Source organism: Boleophthalmus pectinirostris, unplaced genomic scaffold (assembly GCF_026225935.1).
Source record: "Boleophthalmus pectinirostris isolate CB_2022bp ecotype Guang Dong unplaced genomic scaffold, ASM2622593v1 HiC_scaffold_1, whole genome shotgun sequence".
Taxonomy (NCBI): Eukaryota; Metazoa; Chordata; class Actinopteri; order Gobiiformes; family Gobiidae; genus Boleophthalmus; species Boleophthalmus pectinirostris.
This window is the reverse complement of record NW_026570970.1, coordinates 35,318,234-35,341,437: the sequence shown is the minus strand read 5'-3', so window position 1 is coordinate 35,341,437 and position 23,204 is coordinate 35,318,234. Positions and strand designations below refer to the sequence as shown.

Sequence of the window (23,204 nt, the reverse complement as noted above, 5' to 3'; positions counted from 1 at the left end):
AGACCACCAAACCACCAAACCACCAGACCACCAGACCACCAACCACCAGACCACCAGACCACCAAACCACCAACCACCAGACCACCAAACCAGACCACCAGACCACCAGACCACCAAACCACCAGAACCACCAGACCACCAGACCACCAACCACCAAGACCACCAGAACCACAGACCACCAACCACCAACCACCAGACCACCAGACCACCAGAACCACCAGACCACCAGACCACCAGACCAAAAGACCACCAAACCACCAGACCACCAGACCACCAAACCACCAAACCACCAGACCACCAAACCACCAGACCACCAGACCACCAACCACCAAACCACCAGACCACCAGACCACCAACCACCAGACCAGACCAGACCACCAGACCACCAAACCACCAGACCACCAGACCACCAGACCACCAACCCACCACCAAACCACCACCACCAGACCACCAGACCAAACCACCAGAACCACCAAACCACCACCACAGACCACCACCAGACCACCAGACCACCAGACCACCAACCCACCAGACCACCAAACCACCAGACCACCAGACCACCACCAGACCACCAGACCACCAAACCACCAGACCACCAGACCACCAACCACCAGACCACCAAACCACCAGACCACCAGACCACCAGACCACCAGACCACCAGACCACCAGACCACCAAACCACCAGACCACCAGACCACCAGACCACCAGACCACCAGACCACCAAGACCACCAAACCACCAAACCAAGACCACCAGACCACCAGACACCAGAACCAACAGACCACCAAACCACCAAACCACCAGACCACCAGACCACCAGACCACCACCAGACCAACCAGACCACCAGACCACCAGACCACCAGACCACCACCAACCACCAGACCACCAACCACCAACCACCAAACCACCACCAGACCACCAGACCACCAGACCACCAGACCACCACCAAACCACCAGACCACCAAACCACCAAACCACCAGACCACCAGACCACCAAACCACCAGACCACCAGACCACCAGACCACCAACCACCAGACCACCAGACCACCAAGACCACCAGACCACCACCACCAGACCACCAGACCACCAGACCACCAGACAACCACCAGACCACCAAACCACCAAACCACCAGACCACCAAACCACCAGACCACCAGACCACGTGTCCATCAAGTCCAATGTTTTTGAACTTTGCCTCAGATCTGGAGCTATTTTTATCAAACTGTAAACCAAACATGTGAACAACACTGCCCCCTACTGTCACACAACACTACTGCACTACTGTCACACAACACTACTGCACTACTGTCACACAACACTACTGCACTACTGTCACACAACACTACTGCACTACTGTCACACAACACTACTGTACTACTGCAATACTGTCACACAACACTACTGCACTACTGCACTACTACTGTCACACAAACACTACTGCACTACTGCAATACTGTCACACAACACTACTGCACTACTGCACTACTGTCACACACAACACTACTGCACTACTGTCACACAACACTACTGCACTACTGTCACACAACACTACTGCACTACTGTCACACAACACTACTGCACTACTGCACTACTGCACTACTGCACTACTGCACTCTACCACCACTCACTGCTCTGACGAGGAGGAGGAGTAGTAGTAGTAGTAATAGAAGCTGTTGTTGTTGTCATAGTAATAGCAGGAGCAGTGGTGGTAGTAGTAGTAGTAGTAGTAGTAGTAGTAGTAGTAGTAGTTGTTGTTTCTGTTGTTGTCATTAGTAGTAAATAGCACCTGTAGCAGTAGTAATGGTTCCAAAAGTGCTACTAGTAGTGGCAGCAGTAGTAGTAGTAGTAATAGTAGTTGTTGTTGTAGTAATACTAGTAGCAATAGCAATAGTAGTAGTAATAGTAGTAGTAGTAGCACCTGTAACAGTAGTAATAGTAGTAAAGGTGGTACTGGTAAGGGCAGCAGCAGTAGTAGTAGTAGTAGTAGTAGTTGTTGTTGTTGTAGTTGTCATAGTAGCAGTAGTAGCAGTATTCATACTAGTAGTAGTAATAGTAGTAGTTGTAGTAATAGAAGCAATAGTAACAGTAGTAACAAAAGTGCTAGTGGTAGTAGTAGCAGGAGCAGCAGTAGTAGTAACAATAAGAGTAGCAGTGGTAGTGGTAGTTATTGTTCTAGTAGTAGTAGCAGCAGCAGCAGCAGCAGTAGTAGTAGTAGTAGTAGTAGTAGTAGTAGTAGTCGTCGTGGTAGTTTTTGTAGTTGACATAGTAATAATAGTAGCAGTACCAGTAGTAGTCGCACCTGTAGAAGCAATAATAGTAGTAGAAGGTGTACTGGTAGTAGTAGTAATAGTAACAATAGTAACAGCACTTGTTACAGTGGTAGCAGAAGCAACTGTAGTACTAGTAGTAGTAGTAGTAGTAGTAGTTGCTGTTGTAGTTGTTGTCATAGTAATAGTAGGTGTAGTAGTAATAGTACTAGTTGTTGTAGTTGTCACAGTAATAGTAGTAGCTGTAGTTACACTAGTAATAGAAATAGTAGTAGCTGTCATGGTAATAGTAGTAACAGTAGTAGTAGGAGCAGTAGTAGTAGCAACAGTAGCATTAGTAGTAGTAGTAGTAGCATCTGTAGCAGTAGTAATAGTACTAGAAGTGGTAGTATCAGCAGCAGTAGCAGTAGTAACAGCAGTAACAGCTGTAGTAATAGTACACATGTACAGTACACATGTTTTTTTTTTTTTTTTTGTCTTCCCAATGTAAACACAGTACACGCAGTACACGCAGTATTTGTGGTACTTGTGTGGGAAAGGCCCTGAGTCGACCCTGCTCCTCTCAGTATTATGTAACTGCAGTACTACAAATATTTGGACGTGTTTGAGTGCGGAAGGCTACGCTCTCTCCCCTCTTTCACCCCCTCTCTCTGTCTCTCTCCATCCGTCTCTCTCTCCTCTGTTCCCACTCTTTTCTCTCTCTCTTTCTCACTTCATCCGTCTTCCTTTCTTTCATTTTCTCTCCTCCTCCCTCTTTTCTTTCACTCTCTCTTCCTCGTTCTAAACATCGGCATCTCGTACGTCTGCAGAATTTGTCCAAATACAGTAACACTCTCTCTCTCTCTCTCTCTCTCCTCTCTCCTTCTCTCTTTCTTTTCTTTCTCTCCATACCCTCAGAAGTGCATGATGGGAAATATGTACTCCCGACTATAAACACGATCAATTCAAATAGAACTGTACCAATACTATGGGAGCTATTACTCTGCTACTACTACTACTACTACTACTACTACTACTACTACTACTACTACTACTACTACTACTACTACTACTACAACTACTACTAGTATTACTACTATAACTACTGTTACTACTACTACTACTACTACTGCTATTATTACTACTATTACTGTTACTACTACTACTACTACTACAACTACTACTAGTATTACTACTATAACTACTGCTACTACTACAACAACTATTACTAGTATTACTACTACTACTACTACTACTACTACTACTACTACTACTACTACTATAACTACTTCTACCATTACTACTACTAACTACTGCATTTAAAAGTAGCTATAGCCTAGTACAGTTAAGGTATTGTCTACTACCACCACTACTACTACTACTGCTGCTACTACTACTACTACTATACTACTGCTATTACTACTACTACTACTACTACTACTGCTACTACACCTACTACTACTACCGTTACTGCTACTACTGCTACTTCTACTGCATTTAAAGGTAGCTATAGTCCTAGTACAGTTAAAGTATTGTCTACTACTACTACTACTACTACTACTACTACTACTACTGCTGCTGCTGCTGCTCCTGCTTCTGCTGCTGCCGCTGCTGCTGTTAATGCTACTACAAATACTACTACTGCTACTACCATCACTATTGCTGTTACCACAACTTACTGTAATTCCTATTTCACACTGCATATCAATCAGTAGCAGCTGCAGCTACAGTTAAAGTATCCTGTCTATCCTCCTCCTCCTCCTCCTCCTCCTCCTACTAGTACTACTACTACAACAACTAGTACTACTACTGCTACTACATACAGTGAATAGAACAGTACAGAGACAGTAGCTCCTCCTCCTTTCCTCACAGCAGATGAAGTGTCAGTGTGTGTCTCATGTGTTTGTCATTACAAGTGTTTGAGTGCAAAAGTGTGAGTCCAGTTAACCGCCGTTCACTTAAAGCCGCATTACGGAATTTCCCCCGCTGTCTTAGCTTGTGACCGTCCTGTTATCTGAGAGGGACTCGTTTACCTGCACAAATCTGCTCACCTGTCCCATTTCCTTCCAGCTCTTTCTGGGCTGACTGCGTTAAAAAAAGCTCAGATTAAAGTCTTAAATCGAGTTTCAGACAGAGCAGTGCTTCCAGTTAGCGTCACACCCACCGGAGAGTGTTGATAATCATATTGTTGTAGTAGCTTTGTTATTTCAACAGATTTCGTGGCTGGTCTCTTTTTTTTCCTGCAGTGGTGATGAAACTCCGAGGCGTAAATCCCGAGCCTGTAATTATTTCAAAAAGCCAATACTGCCGCGTCCATTTTTGTTTTGGGCCGTTACCGTGGAAATGCACATGAGTCAAAATAACAAAAAGGGGAACTGTCCCAGACTTAAGGAACAGATTAGCGAGTTTTTTAACAGGACAGTGAGCCGTGCACGCCCAGCGAAACATGTCCGATGTGTTAAAGACGACGTACTTTGCTTCTAAAGCAACGGTCTTCACGGTTTTTCAGGCCAGGGACCCAAACGGATGAAGAGCTGAAGTAAAGACCAACTACTATATGTATATATATATATATATATATATATATATATATATATATATATATATATATATATATATATATATATATATATATATATATATATACCATACACAGTGTTGGGGAGTAACAGATTACATGTACCAGAGTTACGTAATCAGAGTACAAATTCTGAGTATCTGTATTCGGTTACAGTTACAGTTTCAATGAGATTACAGTTAATTGGATTACAGTTACTTTGTTGAAATAAATGGATTACACGGGCGGTATTTTCCTGTTTTCACATTTCGGGCACATTTTTTGTTTTTTTTTTTTTTTTGGTAATTCCACTCATTGCCGGAAACTAAACCAGGACTAAACCAGGTCTAAACCAGGTCTAAAACCAGGATTAAACCAGGACTAAAACCAGGACTAAACCAGGTCTAAAGCAGGTCTAAAACCAGGTCTAAACCAGGACTAAACCAGGTCTAAACCATGTTTAAAACAGGATTTAACAGGACTAAATCATGCTGCGCGGACGTGTCTCCTCCTCTTCTATCAATAATATTTTTAATTCAGTTCAGTAAAGTCTGGACTTTTTATTGTTTTTTAGCAGATTAAACATTTTATACTCTACAGAAAATCAAGTAATGCAAAGTATTCACATTTTGGGGTATGTAATCTGTAATCTGTAGGGGAATACATTTTAAAAGTCACCTTCCCAACACTGGCCATACAATGTGTTTTATGTTAAATTGGGCCTAGTGTCGTGTATAAACAGATACTCTGGGTGTTCAAATCATCATCAAAGTCACTTAACCCTTCCAGACCTAAGAGCAGTTTCAGTACATTTGTCCTCACCTGGATTTTTTTCTTAATTTTGCAATTAAAACTCCCCCTTTTACCCCCTAATGAAGTGTTATACATCCTTTTTTTTTTCACTACAACTTGTTATTTCACAATCTGCTGCTGTAGTTGTGTCATATGATTGTAATAAAAGCAACAGGACCAGAAATACAAACGAAAAAAACAAACAAAAAAACAGAAAATAAAATTCACATTCTCTCACACAAAACACACAGCAAACATGTATAAACAACTTTTTGGACATAAAAAAAAAGCTTAATTTAGGGCCTTAGCTACAAAAGTGCAAAATATCAAGTCTGGAAGTAAACTAAAAATATCCTCATTGCCCGCAAAAAAAAAAAAAAAAAAAAAAAAACTAACAAAAAAAGTGCAATGGGCCCATGACTTTCCTGATGTCAGTCATGGAAACAGCTGGTGTCAGGTCCAGGACACAGAGCCACATCACTTCCTTTATTTATTGCATTTGGATTTGTACATTTTGAGTGAAAATATAGCAAGAGATGCACAATTACACAGACCAATATGTGTAATTTGACATTTATTTGAGAAATAACTGCACTTAGAGCAGCTTTTACAATTGTTACAAACACAGAAGCTCAGAGTATCGACCATCTTGACTCACTACACTCTTTGGCAAAGTTTGGGCCGATCAAAAAGGGCAGAGAGCATGAGTTTGGCAGAAAACAAAGTTCCTATTTCACACTCGTTTTCCCAGCGTCATCACGCAGTGTGTGTGTGTGTGTGAGACGTAGGATAATGCGGGAAAAGTGCTCGGAAAGTCACAACTCTCAACAAAGTAAGTTTCTATCTTTTGTAGTTGGAAAATTATGCACGATTATATATGATACTGTCCATCTGGAAGGGTTATTTAATGATAAAAAGGAAAAAAGACAACATAACATTAGAAATAGATGGGATACAGATTCAAAGAGTAAATGAAACCAAATTTTTTAGGAGTTATGATTGATGAAGGTTTAAACTGGAGTTTGTCTCATATAAATTACACAAAAGGCACAATTTCCAAAGCCATTGCTGTTCTGCATCAAGCAAAGTTCTCACTGAATAGTACAGCATTATTAACTTTGTATAACTCTATAACTGTACCAGATCTGATGGACTGTGTGGAAATTTGGGGTTCAACATGTAAAACTCACCTACAACCTTTATTTATTTTACAAAAAAGGGCCTTGAGAATCATCACCAACAGTCATTGTAGAGACACATCCAACCCAAGATTTGTTCAACTTAAAGTGTTGAAAATGCAGGATATTGTCGACTTAAGTCTCCTCAAAATCATGTATAAAGCAAAGTGCAATATATGACCTGTAAATATTCAAAGACTGTTTAGGATGAGAACAAACCACTACAATTTAAAAGGAACCTACATGTTTAAAAAACCCAGATTCAGAACCGAGGTTATGGAGCGAAGTGTCGCTGTGAAAGGAGTTCACTTATGGAAGAGTCTTGACAAAGAAATAAAAGAATCAAGTACAATGACGACATTTAAAAAACATATAAAATCAAATGCAGTGTGTCTGTATGAAAAAGAAAACTAAGTTGTGTATAATAATGAAGATTTACTGTTTGCAATTGATCAGTAATTCTGCCTGAACTGATTTGGAATGTTTCGTGACCATCGGTGTTGATGTTTTGTCTTGAAAAAGGAAAGGGGGGCAGATAACATAAGATTTTTTCTTCTTTCTGCTCCTTTTCATTCATTTCTTGTGTGTTTGATGTTCTGACACTGTCAATGTCTTTTTATGCTTTATGAATTAATTAAATAAATAAATAAATAAAATAATAAGTCCAGGTGTATCCTAAAATCCTGAGCTGAAACTAGCTCCATCTCCAGCTCAACTTGTTCCATGACAGAAATAAGCCTGAGTCTGACCAAAGCTAATTCAGGCCTGAAGTTTAAGCTTCACTTTGTGCTCGCGGTGACTCAGAGAAAACCAGAACAATGGAGCAACGACATCACGGAAAATGGGCTGAAAGTGTGACTTTTTTAATGATCTGATTAAACAAGAGAGGAATCACAGTGCGGAATCAGAGTGGAACTTTTCTGGTCTTTCTGATCTGAGGAGCGAGAGGAAAGACATGACTCCACCCTCCTCTTCTATTCACTCCCTCCTTTCCTTGTCACTCCGCAGGTAGAGAGGAGGCAGCTGGTTAATGTGACCTGGAGAATGAAGTCCCTTCCCGATGCGTGGTAGTATGTGCCGAGTTTAAGTTCCGCTGTGTGTAAAAGTAAAGCTGTAACTGAACTCTTCACGTGTAGCTTAGAAGAAACAATCAAATCCGGGTTGATGTGTTGGCAGTTTGACAGAACGAGAGACGAGGGGATGAAGAGAGAGAAACAGAAATGATGAGCATAGACTATATACGGTCTATGGTGGGGTGGGCAAACTACGGTCCGGGGGCTGTATGCGGCCCTTTAAACCTTTTAGTCCGGCCCAACGAACTTGAATAAATTATAGTAATAAACCTTGTTAATGTTTTATTTTTCCTGCATTTCTGGCATTTCCCAGTAGATGGCGCACTACATATGGGAAAGTATTCTTTTGGACTAGCTAATGACAGGAGTCATTTTTGGGCGGTGTATTCGGACCATGACACACTTATGCATGTGACCTCGCGGCACGGGCTCTGTGTTTCGCAATGAACTCTGCGCGCGCAGGACATCCGCGTGGCTATCGTGTGCAGTGGAGCCGCCCTCATTCACTTTTCGTGCATTCTGAAACTTACGCGTCCGAAAGTTGCAGCGCAATAGGGCAAAATACGCCCTACACGAGTGTAAATATGAGTGCAGTGGAGCCAGACCCTTAACCCATCATGGAGCGTGTTTATGGGTAGAGGTTCAGTTGGGCTTGTTAACATTTGGTTGGGCCCAGGCTCGTACAGAGATATGTTGCAATCGTGCATTTTGGTCAGTGGAAATTCAAGTTTAGGGAGGTAGGCTAAAGAAAGTATGGTGAGGGTTACAACTAGATTCCTCTCCAGAAAGTATTTCGGAAGTATTTGTCTTTTGGATGCATTTGCACTCAACTTTACACTGCAGTAACTGGGTTAGTGCATTTACATGCACCATGACTCAAAAAACCCGATCGTAACTGAGATACTGATGTGCATGTATAGCTGGGTTTCACGTGACGTCACAGGGCTACGTTTGTCTGCACGCAAAATCAGATGGAGGCAGGAAGTGAACTGACTGGAGGAAAATGCCGATGTGTTGTGTAGTTTACAGCTGTGCCAATTGTTCTAACCGAGAGAAGGAAAAGTGATTTTTTTTTTTTTTTTAGAATACCGAATATAATCATCCACAAAGGTCAGAAATGGGAAAAGCTGACAGAACAAAGCCGTAAAAAGTGGATTACAGACCTGTTTACGGTCGGGAGGAGCAGAATCCGCAAATGCTCGTGTCTGCAGTGAACACTTCAACAAAGGTTTGTTACAAAACTAAATTGTTTTTTGTGGTTTACCTAAACATAAACGAATCATTAACGACTAACGACTAATGACGTTTGTTGACATTAAATAGTTCAGATTGAGGTCACTGCCGATACACTGCAGTTTTTCCATAACGTCTATACACATAAAATAAGAGAAACACTCACCCCGGCCAAGACCAAACCATAATCATCATTTAGGCGTTTTGCACCAAGGTTGAGGACCCATCCACTGACAAAAAAAAGACGATGTCTGAAGAGCTAAATAGTTTGGTGATCTCCTCTGCCTCGATTGTTGGCAAATCTTTTACTTCGGTTGAAAATTCTCTCATTTTCAATATGATCAGGGTCACGCCCAATATATTTGTCGACTAACTGCTCGTACTTTTGCCTTGCTACTGGCTCTAAATCCTTACAATAAGAACTCTTCTCCATATCTGTGTTCTCCAGAGCCGTGTTTGTCGTGTTTGTCTTCACTTCCTGCCCTCCACCTGAAATTCACGCATCATCGTGATCACGTGACTGAAACCCTCCTATACGAACTTATTATAAACAATGTGCACCAGATCAAATATAACACATTGCTCGCAGACTGACACGCTGGCACTGTTCTGTCCTTTCGTTGGTCGTTGTTGAGTTTTGGCTCTGAGGACGCACATTGAATAGAAATAGATCTGCATCTTCTGCTGTTTATTTTATTAATTTCATTTTCAGTGTTTTAGAAAGACAGATATTTTGTTGTGATGCTTTGTAGTGACTTTCAATTGAAATTTAAGCACAGATTTTCTCCATATCCCATTATTATTATTTTTTCTCTCCACTCCATCCATCTGCTCCTGGTCCGGCCCCTCAGTCAAATTTTAGAACCCTTTGTGGCCCCCGAGCCAAAAAGTTTGCCCACCCCTGGTCTATGGTGATGAAGGAGCGCACAGACAGAACCCAATGAAAACCAGTTCATCTTCATCCTTCAAAAACCAGAAAAAGCACACCACGCGCCTTTAAAACCTGTCCATTAAATTACACCAAGCCAACAAAGTGTTCATAGTACTCAAAATACTTCAGTACTTCATGTCATTTACAACATAATGACCTCTTTTTTTATTTGTATTCCAATGGCAGATGTAATCACACTTTCACTTTTCATTTCTCAGACTTTAATGAAACAAAAACATCAAATCTGTAAAGAAATATTTTGGATGGAGCGAAATAAAGTACCGAGGATGTTTGTCAGATTCCCAAAACCATTTAAACAAACAGCATCCAACATTCCAACCCTGTACAGGGCCCTGAACGCACCGCCAAATAAGGACACGCAGCTCTCCGTCTGCGCTGCACTCACAACATTTGCTTCCTGTTCTGATAAGAAAAGAAAATCGCAACTTAGCTACGATTAAAAGTTGCACTGCGTAACTTTTCCGGTTGGTTGTCTCCATGGAGATGTTACTGCTTTTGACTGTAATGTTCCACAGTGCGGCATTGAACGTGCTGTATGTGTTTTACATTTATTCAAGTACGGATGTTGTTACTGCTTAAAAAGACCTTGAGAAACATGTACTTAGTGTGAGCGGGGTCGCCTCTCCACAGATCTGACCTGTAAGTGAATCGCATCAGCTGCTTGTCCCCATCAAGATAGGATGTAAGTTAAAAGCCACACTGTGAAACATTCCAGGCAAAGCAATAACATCTCCATGGAGACAAGCACATGGTGGATTTCGTGGACCTTTAAAGTAAGATTAAAGATCTTTTGTTACACAAAATGGACTCTTATATTCAATTCAATTTTATTTTTTCCACAATTTTAAATTACAATCCTACAAAGGCACACATTTAGACATATATGTAAATATGTAATAGTTTATAATCTGTGTGTCATTTGTTCATTCGTTTTTCAATATAAAACCAAAAATAAGAAAATGAAAAAAACAACAGTTTTCTTCATTATTTGTCTCTAAAACCAAAATGAAAAAACTAATAATGATTCATTTTTTTCAGTTTACGATTTTGTGTTTAAATAAAAAATGGAAAAAACGGATAACGGCTGTTTCCCGTTTACGTGACTTCCATGACTGCGATGCCGAACTTTTACACTGTACATGGACTGAACCCGGACTGATCCAGGTCCGGGACCAGATCAGGACCAGATCGGGACCAGAGCGGGACTGAGACCGGGACCAGACCGGGACCAGATCGGGACCAGAGCGGGACTGAGACCAGACCGGGACCAGAGCAGGACTGAGACCGAGACCAGACCGGAGGTTCAGAGCCCACGGCAGGGCTGGAGCCCGAAGCTGAGGCTCAGACCCCGCGGAGGCTCGAAGTCAAAGCTTGGAGTCCGCCCTGGTCCCACTCTGGTCCTGGACCTGGATTAGTCCTGGATCAGTCAATTCCCTTGTTTGAGCTCCTGATGAGTAATTTCCAGATGAACAGTGAAGAAACGAATTGTTTTATCCTTTTCAGAGCGTCTAGAACAACCAAATACACAACAAAACCTGCCCATGTTTCTCCGATGCTGCTGAAGTCAATGACATAGTGTTGCCCGGTGTCATGGCGGCGTAGGTACTGTTACTATAGGGGTCACGTGACGGTGCAAAGCCTCTATAAGCACATGGCGGTCATGTGAGTTTAGAGAGACCAGCGCCACCTTATGGACACTCACTGAATTGAACATAGTGATTTCATTTATCTAGTATTTCATGGGTTATGGTTAAAAATATACACATCTGTAGAAATTAAAATAAGTTAGAGATAAAAAGAGATAAAAACAGTAATTCATTTATGTAATTGTGAATGGTTAAAAAGATTTTAAAAGTGTATTTACAGTGATTTAACAAATATGTACAAATGTTAATATTCATGGATTCATGTCACTTGGATTATATGTTATGTTACGTGCATGAGAGGAAGAAGCTCTGTTGTGAAGTAAAGCTGCTCAAAACGTGCTTTGTCTATTCTTTTATTAACAGGCTTACTTCACTGAGGCATGTGCCGTCTGAGCCACTTGTTAGAGGAGCAACACTCTAATATGATTTTAATGTATTTCTTATTCTGTAAAGCAGAGGTGTTCACACTAGCATGTGAGCTACTTACAAAATGACCAAGTCAAAATGATCGACCTAATACAAAGCCAAACAAACTGCACTGAAACACTCTGCCCCTTTTTTTGGACCCTCACCCACAGTTTGAGAACCCCTTCTTTAAGAGAACTTCCTCTGGCACTTTACACAAAACTGTGAAAAAAGTGAAGGAAGATTTTTAAACCTGTTTTTTAAAGTTCCAAACTGGAGTTTCATTCTTTTCTGGTTTTGCAGTGATATTTACCAGCCTCTGCACGTTTACCAAACCAAACGCACATCGTGACAAACACAGATGCATTTGTGCACTTTTGTTAGACAAACTTCAGCCAAATGTGGCAGTAGGTCTGTTCTGTAGATCTGCTCTATGCTGTAGACCTGCTTTGTGCCGACACTGGAACACAAATTTAGACTGGTTTTTGCTTCACGTTTGGTCTTGCTCTTCTAATCAGCCGCACTGTGGGAGGGGCTTGTGTTCGCTGTACGCAGGAAGGAGCGAGAGCGTGAAAAGGCGAGGGGCGGCGTGCTGACGTGAGGCAGATGGACAGGTAGGATGTTTAGGAAGTTGAACCTGCCCTGTGATGCACGCTGGTACACGAGGGCACACGCTGTCGCAGACGAGCCGTGCATAGGGAGCGTGTGTGTTTGTGATGCGCCGTAGAGTCTCCGCGGGTTTCAAATGAGCGCACAGGCTGCACTGAGACGCCCCACACGCTCCTGCACCCCGCTACAAGTTTATTACCAACAGCAATAAACTTGTAGCAGCTTGCAAATATGGCTGTAATGAAATATGATCGCACTTGTTGAGTGTCAGACCGTGAGTGAGAGACAAGACCGAATCCAAACGCGATCGAGTCCGAGACGAGACACGGCGATCTACCCACACGACCTTGGTGATCGACTGGTAGATCGGGATCGACGTATTGAGCACCCCCACTGTAAAGCACTTTGAATACTTTGTGTACCAATTGTGCTATACAATTGTGCTATACAAATACACTTCTCTTGCCTTATCTTCTTTTAGATTAATTAGATTATATTTAAGCTATTTTATTTGATATTTAACAACTTAATTTAATGGTTTCTATTTATTTCTATAACTATGCAAATGAAGAACATCATATGAGCTTTAAACCAAAAACAGACCTGGAGTTGTGTTTTGTTTCATTCACATGTTTGAGGAATCCTTTATTATTAGTCTCTCTACATCTCCAAAGCTCAAAACGCTCTGTTCCACCTTGTGATGTCACGAAGGGGTAGTTTTCAAGAGAACAGCTCCTATTTTTACCTTTAGTTCTGAAGTGATAAGCTGAAAATATCCAAATGAATCTAGCGAAGGTGCATGAAGTTTCAAAACACAGTGGAGCACTTCTTGACATCACAAGAAGAACTCAGAGGAAAAGTTAGAACATGTTTAATTTCCAAAACATTGAATCTCCCGTAGAGTTACACAATCGCGACCCCGCCCTCCATCTGAGACTGACATCACCAAACTCAAGAACACTGTGAGCTCCTTTTTTTTTTGTTTTCCTGTTCTGATACGACGTTCACGGTCACGGTTTTCGCATCTCCTTCCCTGGATGAGTAACGAAATTGGTATTTTAATGACTGTTTGTTCAGATCTGGTGCAGAGGAGACCGATTTAGCTCCTAAGCCCAAAAAGCTGCAGTCAGGAAAAGCTTAGCCATAATAGCCTCATTATGTCAAATAGTTAACACGTTGTTGCTAATGGCGCGCTGTTTTTAACCGAGGAACTGTACACACGAGGCGGAGACGCATGGAAGTCATTAAGCACAAAATGCAGCAAAAATGTACCGAAATTAAGTTAAAAAAAAAAAAAAAAAGTAGCGGTGTTGCTCGAAAAAGGAGAAATCAAGTCTTTTGAAACCTGTCAGAGAAGATTTTAATTACAATGCTTTGTCTAGTTCTGACTTTAAACGTGCTCTACGTAACTTTTTGGTTGCTGGTCCATCACCTGCTTGTTTCCATGGATACGCCATCGCTCTGAATGTTCCACAGTGTGACATTAAACAGCTCTAACTTACATTTATTCAATCATAGGCGAACAAACATTCTGACCTGTAACTTGGTCTGGTTTGGTCTCCATGGAGATAAAAAAGATTAATGCCAAACTGTGAAACATTCCAGACAAAGCAATATCATATCCCTCCACCAGAAAAGTTCCACAATGCACCTTTAAGCCGGGTTATAACGTTGGTACCTCCTCAAAAACCTGACCGACAGACCTGGACTTGTGTTTTGTTTCATTCACTCTTTCATGTTTGAGGAACTTTCATTATTGTGTTAGGCTACGTTCAGACTGCAGGGCTTAACGCTCAATTCCGATTTTTTTGTGAAATCCGATGTTTTTGCGAGGTTGTTCACATTTCTAATTAAATGTGACTTGTATGTGACTCCAGTGTGAACATTAAACAACCCAAAAGTGTCCTGTATGTGCACTGGAGACACGACGACGTCAACCACAGCGAGCGTGCTCTGTGTTTACGGAGATTTTAAAGTTTCTCTTGTACTGGAGCCAGAACATGAACAACTTACTTGTTTTAAGGAGGAGATCGAGAAGGAGAAGGATGAGGTTTTTTGGCCGTGGCGTTTTGTGGAGCAGTGGCAGCGACGTCCGTAGAAAAGAACGTCTGGATATGGAGATGTAGCCAAGAGTGGTGAGTGGTGATGTGCTTCGCTTCAGTGAGTTCATTAACAATTTTCACCTACTTCAGCGCAGAATAGTGACGTTTGTGGCTTGCTGATAACGTGTAGGTCGGGTGAATGCACTTTGACCGTTCAGACTGAAGTCACATGTCAAAAGATCAGATATGTATCGGTTTTAGGAGCACATATCCAAGTGTCCTGGGTCATATTTGAAAAAATTGGATCTGCATCGTTCAGACTGTCATTAAAAGATCAGATACAGGTCACATAGAAGCCAAAAAATCGGATTTGGGTCACTTCAGGCTTGCAGTCTGAACGTAGCCTAAGTCTCAAAACGCTCTGTTCCACCCTGTGATGTCATGCAGTGGTAGTTTTCAAGTTAACAGCTCAGCGCTTTTACCTTTAGTTCAGTAGAGATCGGAAATTCCAGGGCTGAAATTATCCAAATGATTCTAGTGAAGGTGTGTGGAGTTTAAAAACACAGTGGAGCACTTTCAAGAAAACAAGAAAGGTGGACCTGGAGCCTTATCCCTTCTATCAGAGGGTGTGATTGACAGGTAGATCAACCAATCAGAGAGATGCATTTGTCTGTTCGCATCAAAAACAAACATGGTTGCTTATATGTAAAAAATTGAAAAACATAAAGGACTGAGAAATACCAAATTATAACTTATTTCAGGATATAGTTTGTTCTTGTTCTGAATGACACAGAACAAACTTTGTATCATGTGTCTCTCTGCATTTGACAGACACTTGATACGATTTAGCAGCTGCGGTTGAATCATCTCGAGTCTGGAGATGATTTTAACGCCCTATGGTCCGATTCCAGACCTTTCTACATTCCGTTTAAATCCAGAACTGGCTGGTCAGGAAATAACTTCGATACTTGTAGCTAAGGCTGTGCAATTATTGAATTTTGATCGTAATTTTGATTTGTGCGTCCATTGATCTCCAAACTCATAGAATCAAGTTGAAACGACAAAGCTTAACCAAGTTTATTTTGGAATATTTTTATATAAATAGGTATATTTATTAAATTTTTTAAACATAGAGATTGTAGAACAGCTGGATATATAGTTTAGTTTGGATAAAATGTTTTTATATGCCTTATTTCCAGTGGTGGAGTTAGAAATTTGGGAGCACTGGGTGAAATTGAGTTTGGGGCCCTCACTACAATGTACCATTTTTTTTATATATATTTTTTTATATATATTTATTGTGACTATTAATAAATTTACCACTAATCAGAATGCCTCTGCCATCCCTTTTTTTTCCACTCCACAAGAGTCTAAGCCCTCCGGTTTGATGAGCACCTGTATGTGTACGTTTTTGATCCAGTGCAGCACTTCAACATTGTTATTTTTATATTTATTATTATTTATTTATTTCCCCTTTATTCTTGAGAAACAGATCTCTATTTATTTGAATTATGTTGGATTGGAAACTTGTCTTATTAGTTCGGTCGCCTACTAGAAAACCAGAGCTGAAATTAGTTTTATTTTTTTGCTGGTCCAATTATGTTTTTGTTTACATTTTCTTATGATTATTGTTTAAAAGTAAAACTACTCTCATTTAATGTCATATTGAGAGAAAATCTAATTGCTCTGAGGCCTTGGCCATTAGTGGCACTGAGGGCAGTTGTTTGGGGGCCCCGAGCAGCCACCTACTTTTGCCTAAATGGTAGCACCACCTCTGCTTATTTCATGTTCAAAGTATATTTTATTCATTTTGTTTTATACATCGCAAAACTGCTCTGAGGTACGTAGTTGTAGCTTATATTTATTTAAAATTTTTCAATTTTATATTTTTTTTATTTTTAAATTATCAATAACAATTTTATTTTATTTTTTTAGAGAGAGAAATGCTGAATAAATGCATTGTGTAACAAAAAATAAATAAATAAAATAAATAGTTTGAATACTCGTGATTTCAATATTGACAAAAATAATTGTGATAATGTTTTTTTCCATAATCGAGCAGCCCTTTCTAGCTTCCTCTCTTGGGAAAAGTCCAACCAAAATACAATTTACACACAAAGAAGACAGTTTAAACTTTGATTCAACAAAATATAGGTGCTGTCATTCGTTTTCATTAATCTAATAATGACCCTTGATGGTTGCTAAGTAAGTTATGAAATTACATCTACATATGTCACATTTGCCCCGCACGTGTCCAACCAAGAAGACAAATTATAAAATATAATAAAAAGTGTCATAAGTTTCTGTTTTGAAACGTGACACCCAGAGGCACTCACCAGCTCATAGTTTGTGGCCGGGACGCAGGCAGAAGACACCTGGAAAACAAGACAAGACACAACAGGAGGTGTGTGGTTAGATTGTTATTAAGGATTTGATTAAAAAATAACATCACATAAAATAATATGAGTCTTCTACAGTAAACGCCCAGACTTTGGTTTTATGAAACGATAAAGCAAAAACAAAAGTCAACTTCGTGTTTTTTCCAGAAGGTTTATCTACCATTTTTGGGCAGCGATGTGGCACAGTTGTTGGTCCTCCTGCCTCAAAACTAGAAGGTCCAGGGAAAAGTCCCACATTCTACACCTGATTACCAATTTTCCCCCAGGAAATGTTCAATAATCAAAACAACTGTGCTTGTTTTATGTAAGCAAGTTATTGAGTTATTAAGATCATTTTCGAGATTTCTATGTTGCAGTGTCACGTGTTGCATCACCTCTTATAGACCTTTTTCACAACAGCCGAAAGTGTCACGATGTAGGTAAACCTCACTTCCATTAATGCTTTTCTATGGCAAAATATCGGTGGAAACATCTCGCGTATTTTCCACCAGCTTCATAAATCTGCCCCATCACCAAATCTTTATCCAACAAGGTCCACAAAGAACATACTGTGTCCATGAAGAATTTATCCACAACTATCAAGGTAAGAAAGACGAAAGCTTAAAGGCGAACAACGACGACGCATTAGTGAACTACTGAACAAAACTAACGTTATGGTCACGCACAAAGCAGAATACAGAATACCCTTAAGTCTTCCCTTGCATTCATCTTCAACCATACCCTCTTCTTCAGACCAAACATCCACCACATCACTAAGACTACCTTCAAAACATCGTCCGCCTTCGCCCCTCCCTCTCCCCCTCGGCCGCGGAAACTCTCGTCCACCACGTCTTCATCACCTCCAGACTCCTCTACTCTGCCCTACGAAGGAAAACGCCGTAACATCGTGTTTGGTCAAAAATGAGTTCATGTCATTCTGTTTGTATTAGAGACCTCCTTTATCATGTGAATAAATATGTGAAAAATACTGAGCTCAAATTGACCTTTTTGTCAGTTCCTGTTCTCTGCCTTTGTATCATGAGTCAAAAATAAGGAGTCGTGCAAAGATAAAAGGCAGAAACAGTGTATGTTTTCTTTGTGATTTAGTTCATAAATATATTTTATTTCAAATCCAACATCTTGTCTCCTTCTTTTTGTTGCAGCCTTGGCACAGGGTCTTAACACTTTCAATAAATACACCTTTGTTTTCAGTTATACTTAAATGATCTTTAACGTGAAAGTATTTGGTGTATTTATTCATACTGTACACACTATACTGCAAAGTCACTTGTGTGTCAAACTGTTTCACTGTGTAAAACTTGTGGCACGATCCTGATCAGTACTGAATAGGAAATCCAAAGCTCTTCTAGATCATTTCAGTCAAACACAAAGATGACTAGTAGCCTGATTCAGGCTGAACCTCGCAGTGTTAAAATGTGTTTGCTCGACGGTAGACGGTACTTTTTTTCATGGAACCAATCGCTGCTATTTGGTAGTCACATATGTAATGCACCACTAACAGGGATAACTGGTATATTCAGCTTTTCTCAAATCCCATAGGAAGAAGGGCAATAACGTCTTTCCCCTTAATAAAATTCACCAAACATTCTCTTTGTTCCAGCTTTAAATCCTCAATCTCGGGAATCGTTGTCAACACAGAATGTCTGGCTCTTCGCTGATCGGCCGGTGCCCGAACTCGCACTTCCAGGGTTCTTGCAAACCGTCTAGTGTGTTCTGATTCCTGACCTAGTTGCTGGAGAGAAATGAAACTGAGCGGAGGCACTAGGTGGCGCCAGCCTGGCTAGATGACTCGATCCTTGGTGAGGTGTTCTTATAATGGATGGAAGACTGGGGAAAATCAAGCAAATAAAGATCATGTCAGTTTCTGCCTTTTGACTTTGCATGACTCCTTCGTTTTAGGCTCATGATACAAAGACAGAGCACAGGAACTGACAAATAAGGTTCCAGGGCCAATTATGAGCTCAATATTTTTCACAAACATTTATTTATTTTTTTTTCATTATAGCAACTACTTGTCAAATTTTGGGAGCCCTATCTATTATACTGTTGTCTGGACAAAACAGAAACTTTTAAGTCATTTTGCTCAGTTTCACACTGGCGAGTTAAGGTCTTTTGCCTTTGTAGGGGCAGTACGACTTCCCTTCACTGACCTTCAAATACTTCAACGTGTTCAAACTCTGCTGCCCGCCTCTTCACCCACACCCACTCGCGAGACCATATCACCCGTGTTCCACAACAACTCCGACTGGCTCCCCATCCGACAGCGCATCAACTTCAAGATCCTCCTCCTGATCACCTACAAAGCTCTCGATACCTCACAGATCTCGTCCAGGGCCACCGTCCCTCCCGCCGCCTCCAATCGAACAACTCTAACCTCGCCCTAACCTTGCCTTTTGAAACTCTCTCCTCCTCCTTCACATCAGAAACGGTTTTAGTGTTACTTTATTGCGAAGCGCCTTTGTGTTACCGTGAAAAGCGTGATCTAAAACCCCTGTATTATTATTATTATTCCCTAATTGAATACATGTTCTGTGGTTGGATCCGTTTCGCGCAGACAGAGTAGAACCGTCAGCTCTAATGTGATCACTGCTTTATAATGATGAACACAGCGTCACCCACAGGAAGAGGTCGACTGAAATCAAGACTAATCTGCAGATAAACAAAGTCAGGGTTCATTTTTTAGACCTGACCTGTAAACCTTATGAGGATGTGCTCGCTCTTCATCTTTTAATGGTGTGAAAACAAAAGATTAAACCGTTAAAACCACAATTCGGAACATTCTCCACGGAGATAGATACGTTGTATACTGTGGAAGATTGAGGTTTGTGGAGATGCAAGCCCGCTTACAGTAAGGACGCACAGGTTACGTTCAAACTGCAGGGCTGAAGGCTCAATTCAGATTTTTTTGTGAAGTCCGATTATTTTGCGAGGTCGTTCACATTTCCAATTAAACGCGACTTGTATGTGATCTCCAGTGTGAACTTTAAATGCCCCAAAAGTGTCCTGGAAATGTTTACAGAAGTCGTTTGAACATGGACGCGAGCATTGAGCACCTGGAGATTTTTAAATTTGGTGTCGTACCGGAGCCAGAACATGTACAGATCATTTGTTTTAAGGAGGAGATTGAGAAGGAGAAGGACAAGGTTTTTGGCCGTGGCGTTTTGTGGGGCAGTGGCAGCAACGTCCGTAGAAAGGAACGTGTGGGTGCAGAGTTACAGCCAAGAGTGGTGGGATTACAATGTGCTTTGCTGCTTCACTGGCACGGAGTTCAGACACAACTTTCATATGACGAGAAGAACGTTTGTGTACATTTGTGACAGCCTACTTGTACCACACTCACGGGAGGAATCACGTCTTTGGCGGCCTATTTCAGTGGGGTCAGCCCTATGTTCCCTCATTTCTAAGATTTTAAAAAATTAAATGAAACATATTCAAGTCATTGTTATTTTTATACTGCATTTAAAGCAGGGGTGTCAAACTCATTTTGGTCCGGGGGCCGTATCCAACCTACTTTGATCCCAAAGGGGCCGGATCAGAAAACTCATGTCATATAAACCCCAAAAATAACAATAAGTTCAAATATTTGTGCAGAGAAACACAAATCTATTACAGAAATCTTTTTAAATTGATGAACTCTTTCTTTTACAAAATATTATAACATTATGAACAACCTGAAAAACTTTTGGAACATTTTTTTCTGATGAGGGTGTCACGGTCAACAGTCAAAACAATCGTCCTTTAAGAGCGTTTGGAAAGAGACAAGTCTTCATTTGTGCTGCTCTATGCTCAGCACCGCAGAAAATTACCAATATTTTAATAGAAAATATAATTCAAATATTTTAGTAGAAAATCAGCCGAGGGCCAGATTAAAGTTCTTGGAGTCATTTCAACCTCGGATCCTTTGCGCTGTGACCTCTACATTACATCTGTAGTCAACTGCTGCTGGAGAATATGTTGGGTGTAATTGACGGGGATAAAGTCTGATGCAAACTGATGATAAAGGAAATGTGGGAACAAAGGGCCTAATTTCAGAAAGAAACCAAAAAAAACCAAAAAAAACAACAACTTAAAAATGAGGGAACATAGGCACGCTCCCATTTCAGTGAGCAAACGTGTTGGTGTTGGACTGTCTTGGCTCGCAACAGGAGCTTGTTACCGTGTTGTTGTGACGTGTAGGTGGGATGAATGTGACCTGGCCGTTCAGACTAAAGTCACATGACAAAAAATCAGATATGTTTGGGTTTTAGGAGCACATATCCAAGTGTCCTGGGTCGCATTTGAAAAAAATCGGATCTGTGTCGTCCAGACTGTCATTAAAAGATCAGATACAGGAGCATAAGGGTGAAAAAAATCGGATATGGGTCACTTCAGGCTGCAGTCTGAACGTAGCCATAATTGTGTTTGTTTTTCAGTGCAATGAACCAAAACAACAACAACATGCATTTTATTTTAGTCTGTTTTCTAAGTGAAAACCCCCCAAAATTGCTGTTTTGCGTGCCTAAGTTCCCACAGCCTTATGTTTCCTCATTTCTCAAGTTTTTGTTTTTGTTTTGTTTTTCCTCAATTTAGGTCCTATGTTCCCACCACATTTTCTTTATCATTAATTTGCATCAGATTTTTATCCCCATTTCTCCCGTCAATTACACCCAACCTATTACTCAGCAGAGGTCATAGTGCAAAGGATCTTAGGCTGAAATGACTCTGAAACATCCCTTTAAATAGAGCACAAAAATAAAAATGACTTGACTTTGTTTCATTTTGACAAAAATCTTAGAAACATGAAAAATCTTAGAAATGAGGGATCATAGGACTGACCCCAGTGAGTCAGCTGTGTATGACAAATTAACAAAATGTTTAGTAATATTATAATAAGTATTAAAAGTATATATACAAAAGTATTTTACAGTAAATTACAATGAAAATTTTGTTTAACGGTGCATTGTTTAACTTTTCTGGTGGAGGGTCCGTCGAATGTTTTCCTCCATGGAGATATTCTTGCTTTGTCTGGAATGCTTCACAGTATGGCATTAAAGCTTTCTATCTTCATGGAGACTAAACCAGACCAATCAGAAGTTACACAGGTCAGATCTGTGGAGAGGCGACGCCGCTCTCAGTCAGAATGTCTGTTTTTCTAGGTATTTTTGAGCGAAAAAACCACCTGTAATTTGATAAACATAATGAAGAGATGTTTAATGTCATACTGTGGAACATTCCAGACAAGCAGGTGTCGGATCCTCCACCAGAAAAGTTACACAGTGCGCCTTTAAACAAATATAATCTGATTGCAAAAAAAAAAAAAAAAAAAATGCTACGGCAGCTGTTGTCTCTTCTCATGGAGATTTGGATGAGGTGAATCACAGAGAATGAAACGGTCTGAAAGCGTGAGACCATTTCCTGTTTGGAGAGGGCATTCCTCAGGGCCCCGGGGACCAGGAGCTGTACATCTGATACTGTAACATGCGGAGGAGCTGCTCGTCGCCATGGAGATGTTAGTCATTTGCTTGGAATGTTCCACAGTATGGCGTTAAACATATCTATCTCCTTGGAGGCAAGCAAGTGACGCCGCCGGAGATTGCCCCCAAGCTGACGAAGGAACAACATCGCTGAGGAGACAAGCAGGACGAGGCTCTCCTCTGGGTAAATAAGAGTCAGGTTTGTGGAGATGCGAGCCCACACACACACAGTATAGATGAATGTTTAATGAAGCACCTTCTACGTCAAATGCATCATCGCTGTAGCATCTTGAGTTTGTTGTCACGTGGGAGAGTGGCAGAAATATGCTGCAATTTGTAAAAAAAAATGCTGAATCAATCTAAAAAACACACAAATAAAAGGCCCACACATCACTCTTAGAAGGTAGAAAGCTCTGAAAAGTTGATTTTGCATGAGATGGGCCCTTTAATAGAGCGAAAGAGTAAGAATCCAGGTTTTTCAATGCATTTTAACAACAACAAAAAACAGACAGACTTGAAAGATTGACAGGCTTAATGTCATACTGTGGAACATTCCAGCGACATATGGTTGAGGGTCGAGACCTGCTCGTCTCCAAGATTTTATTGCTTTTCCACA

General features: G+C 40.8%; 1 protein-coding gene across 1 annotated transcript in view; it reads right to left on the bottom strand.

Moving 5' to 3' along the window:
• Positions 1-23,204, bottom strand: part of LOC110168344 (tensin-1-like) — a 349,684-nt gene that overhangs the window by 189,163 nt on the left and 137,317 nt on the right. The window contains exon 4 of the mRNA XM_055153272.1: positions 17,073-17,111. Coding sequence (XP_055009247.1) covers positions 17,073-17,111 — 39 coding nt within the window. The remainder of the gene's footprint in view (positions 1-17,072; positions 17,112-23,204) is intronic.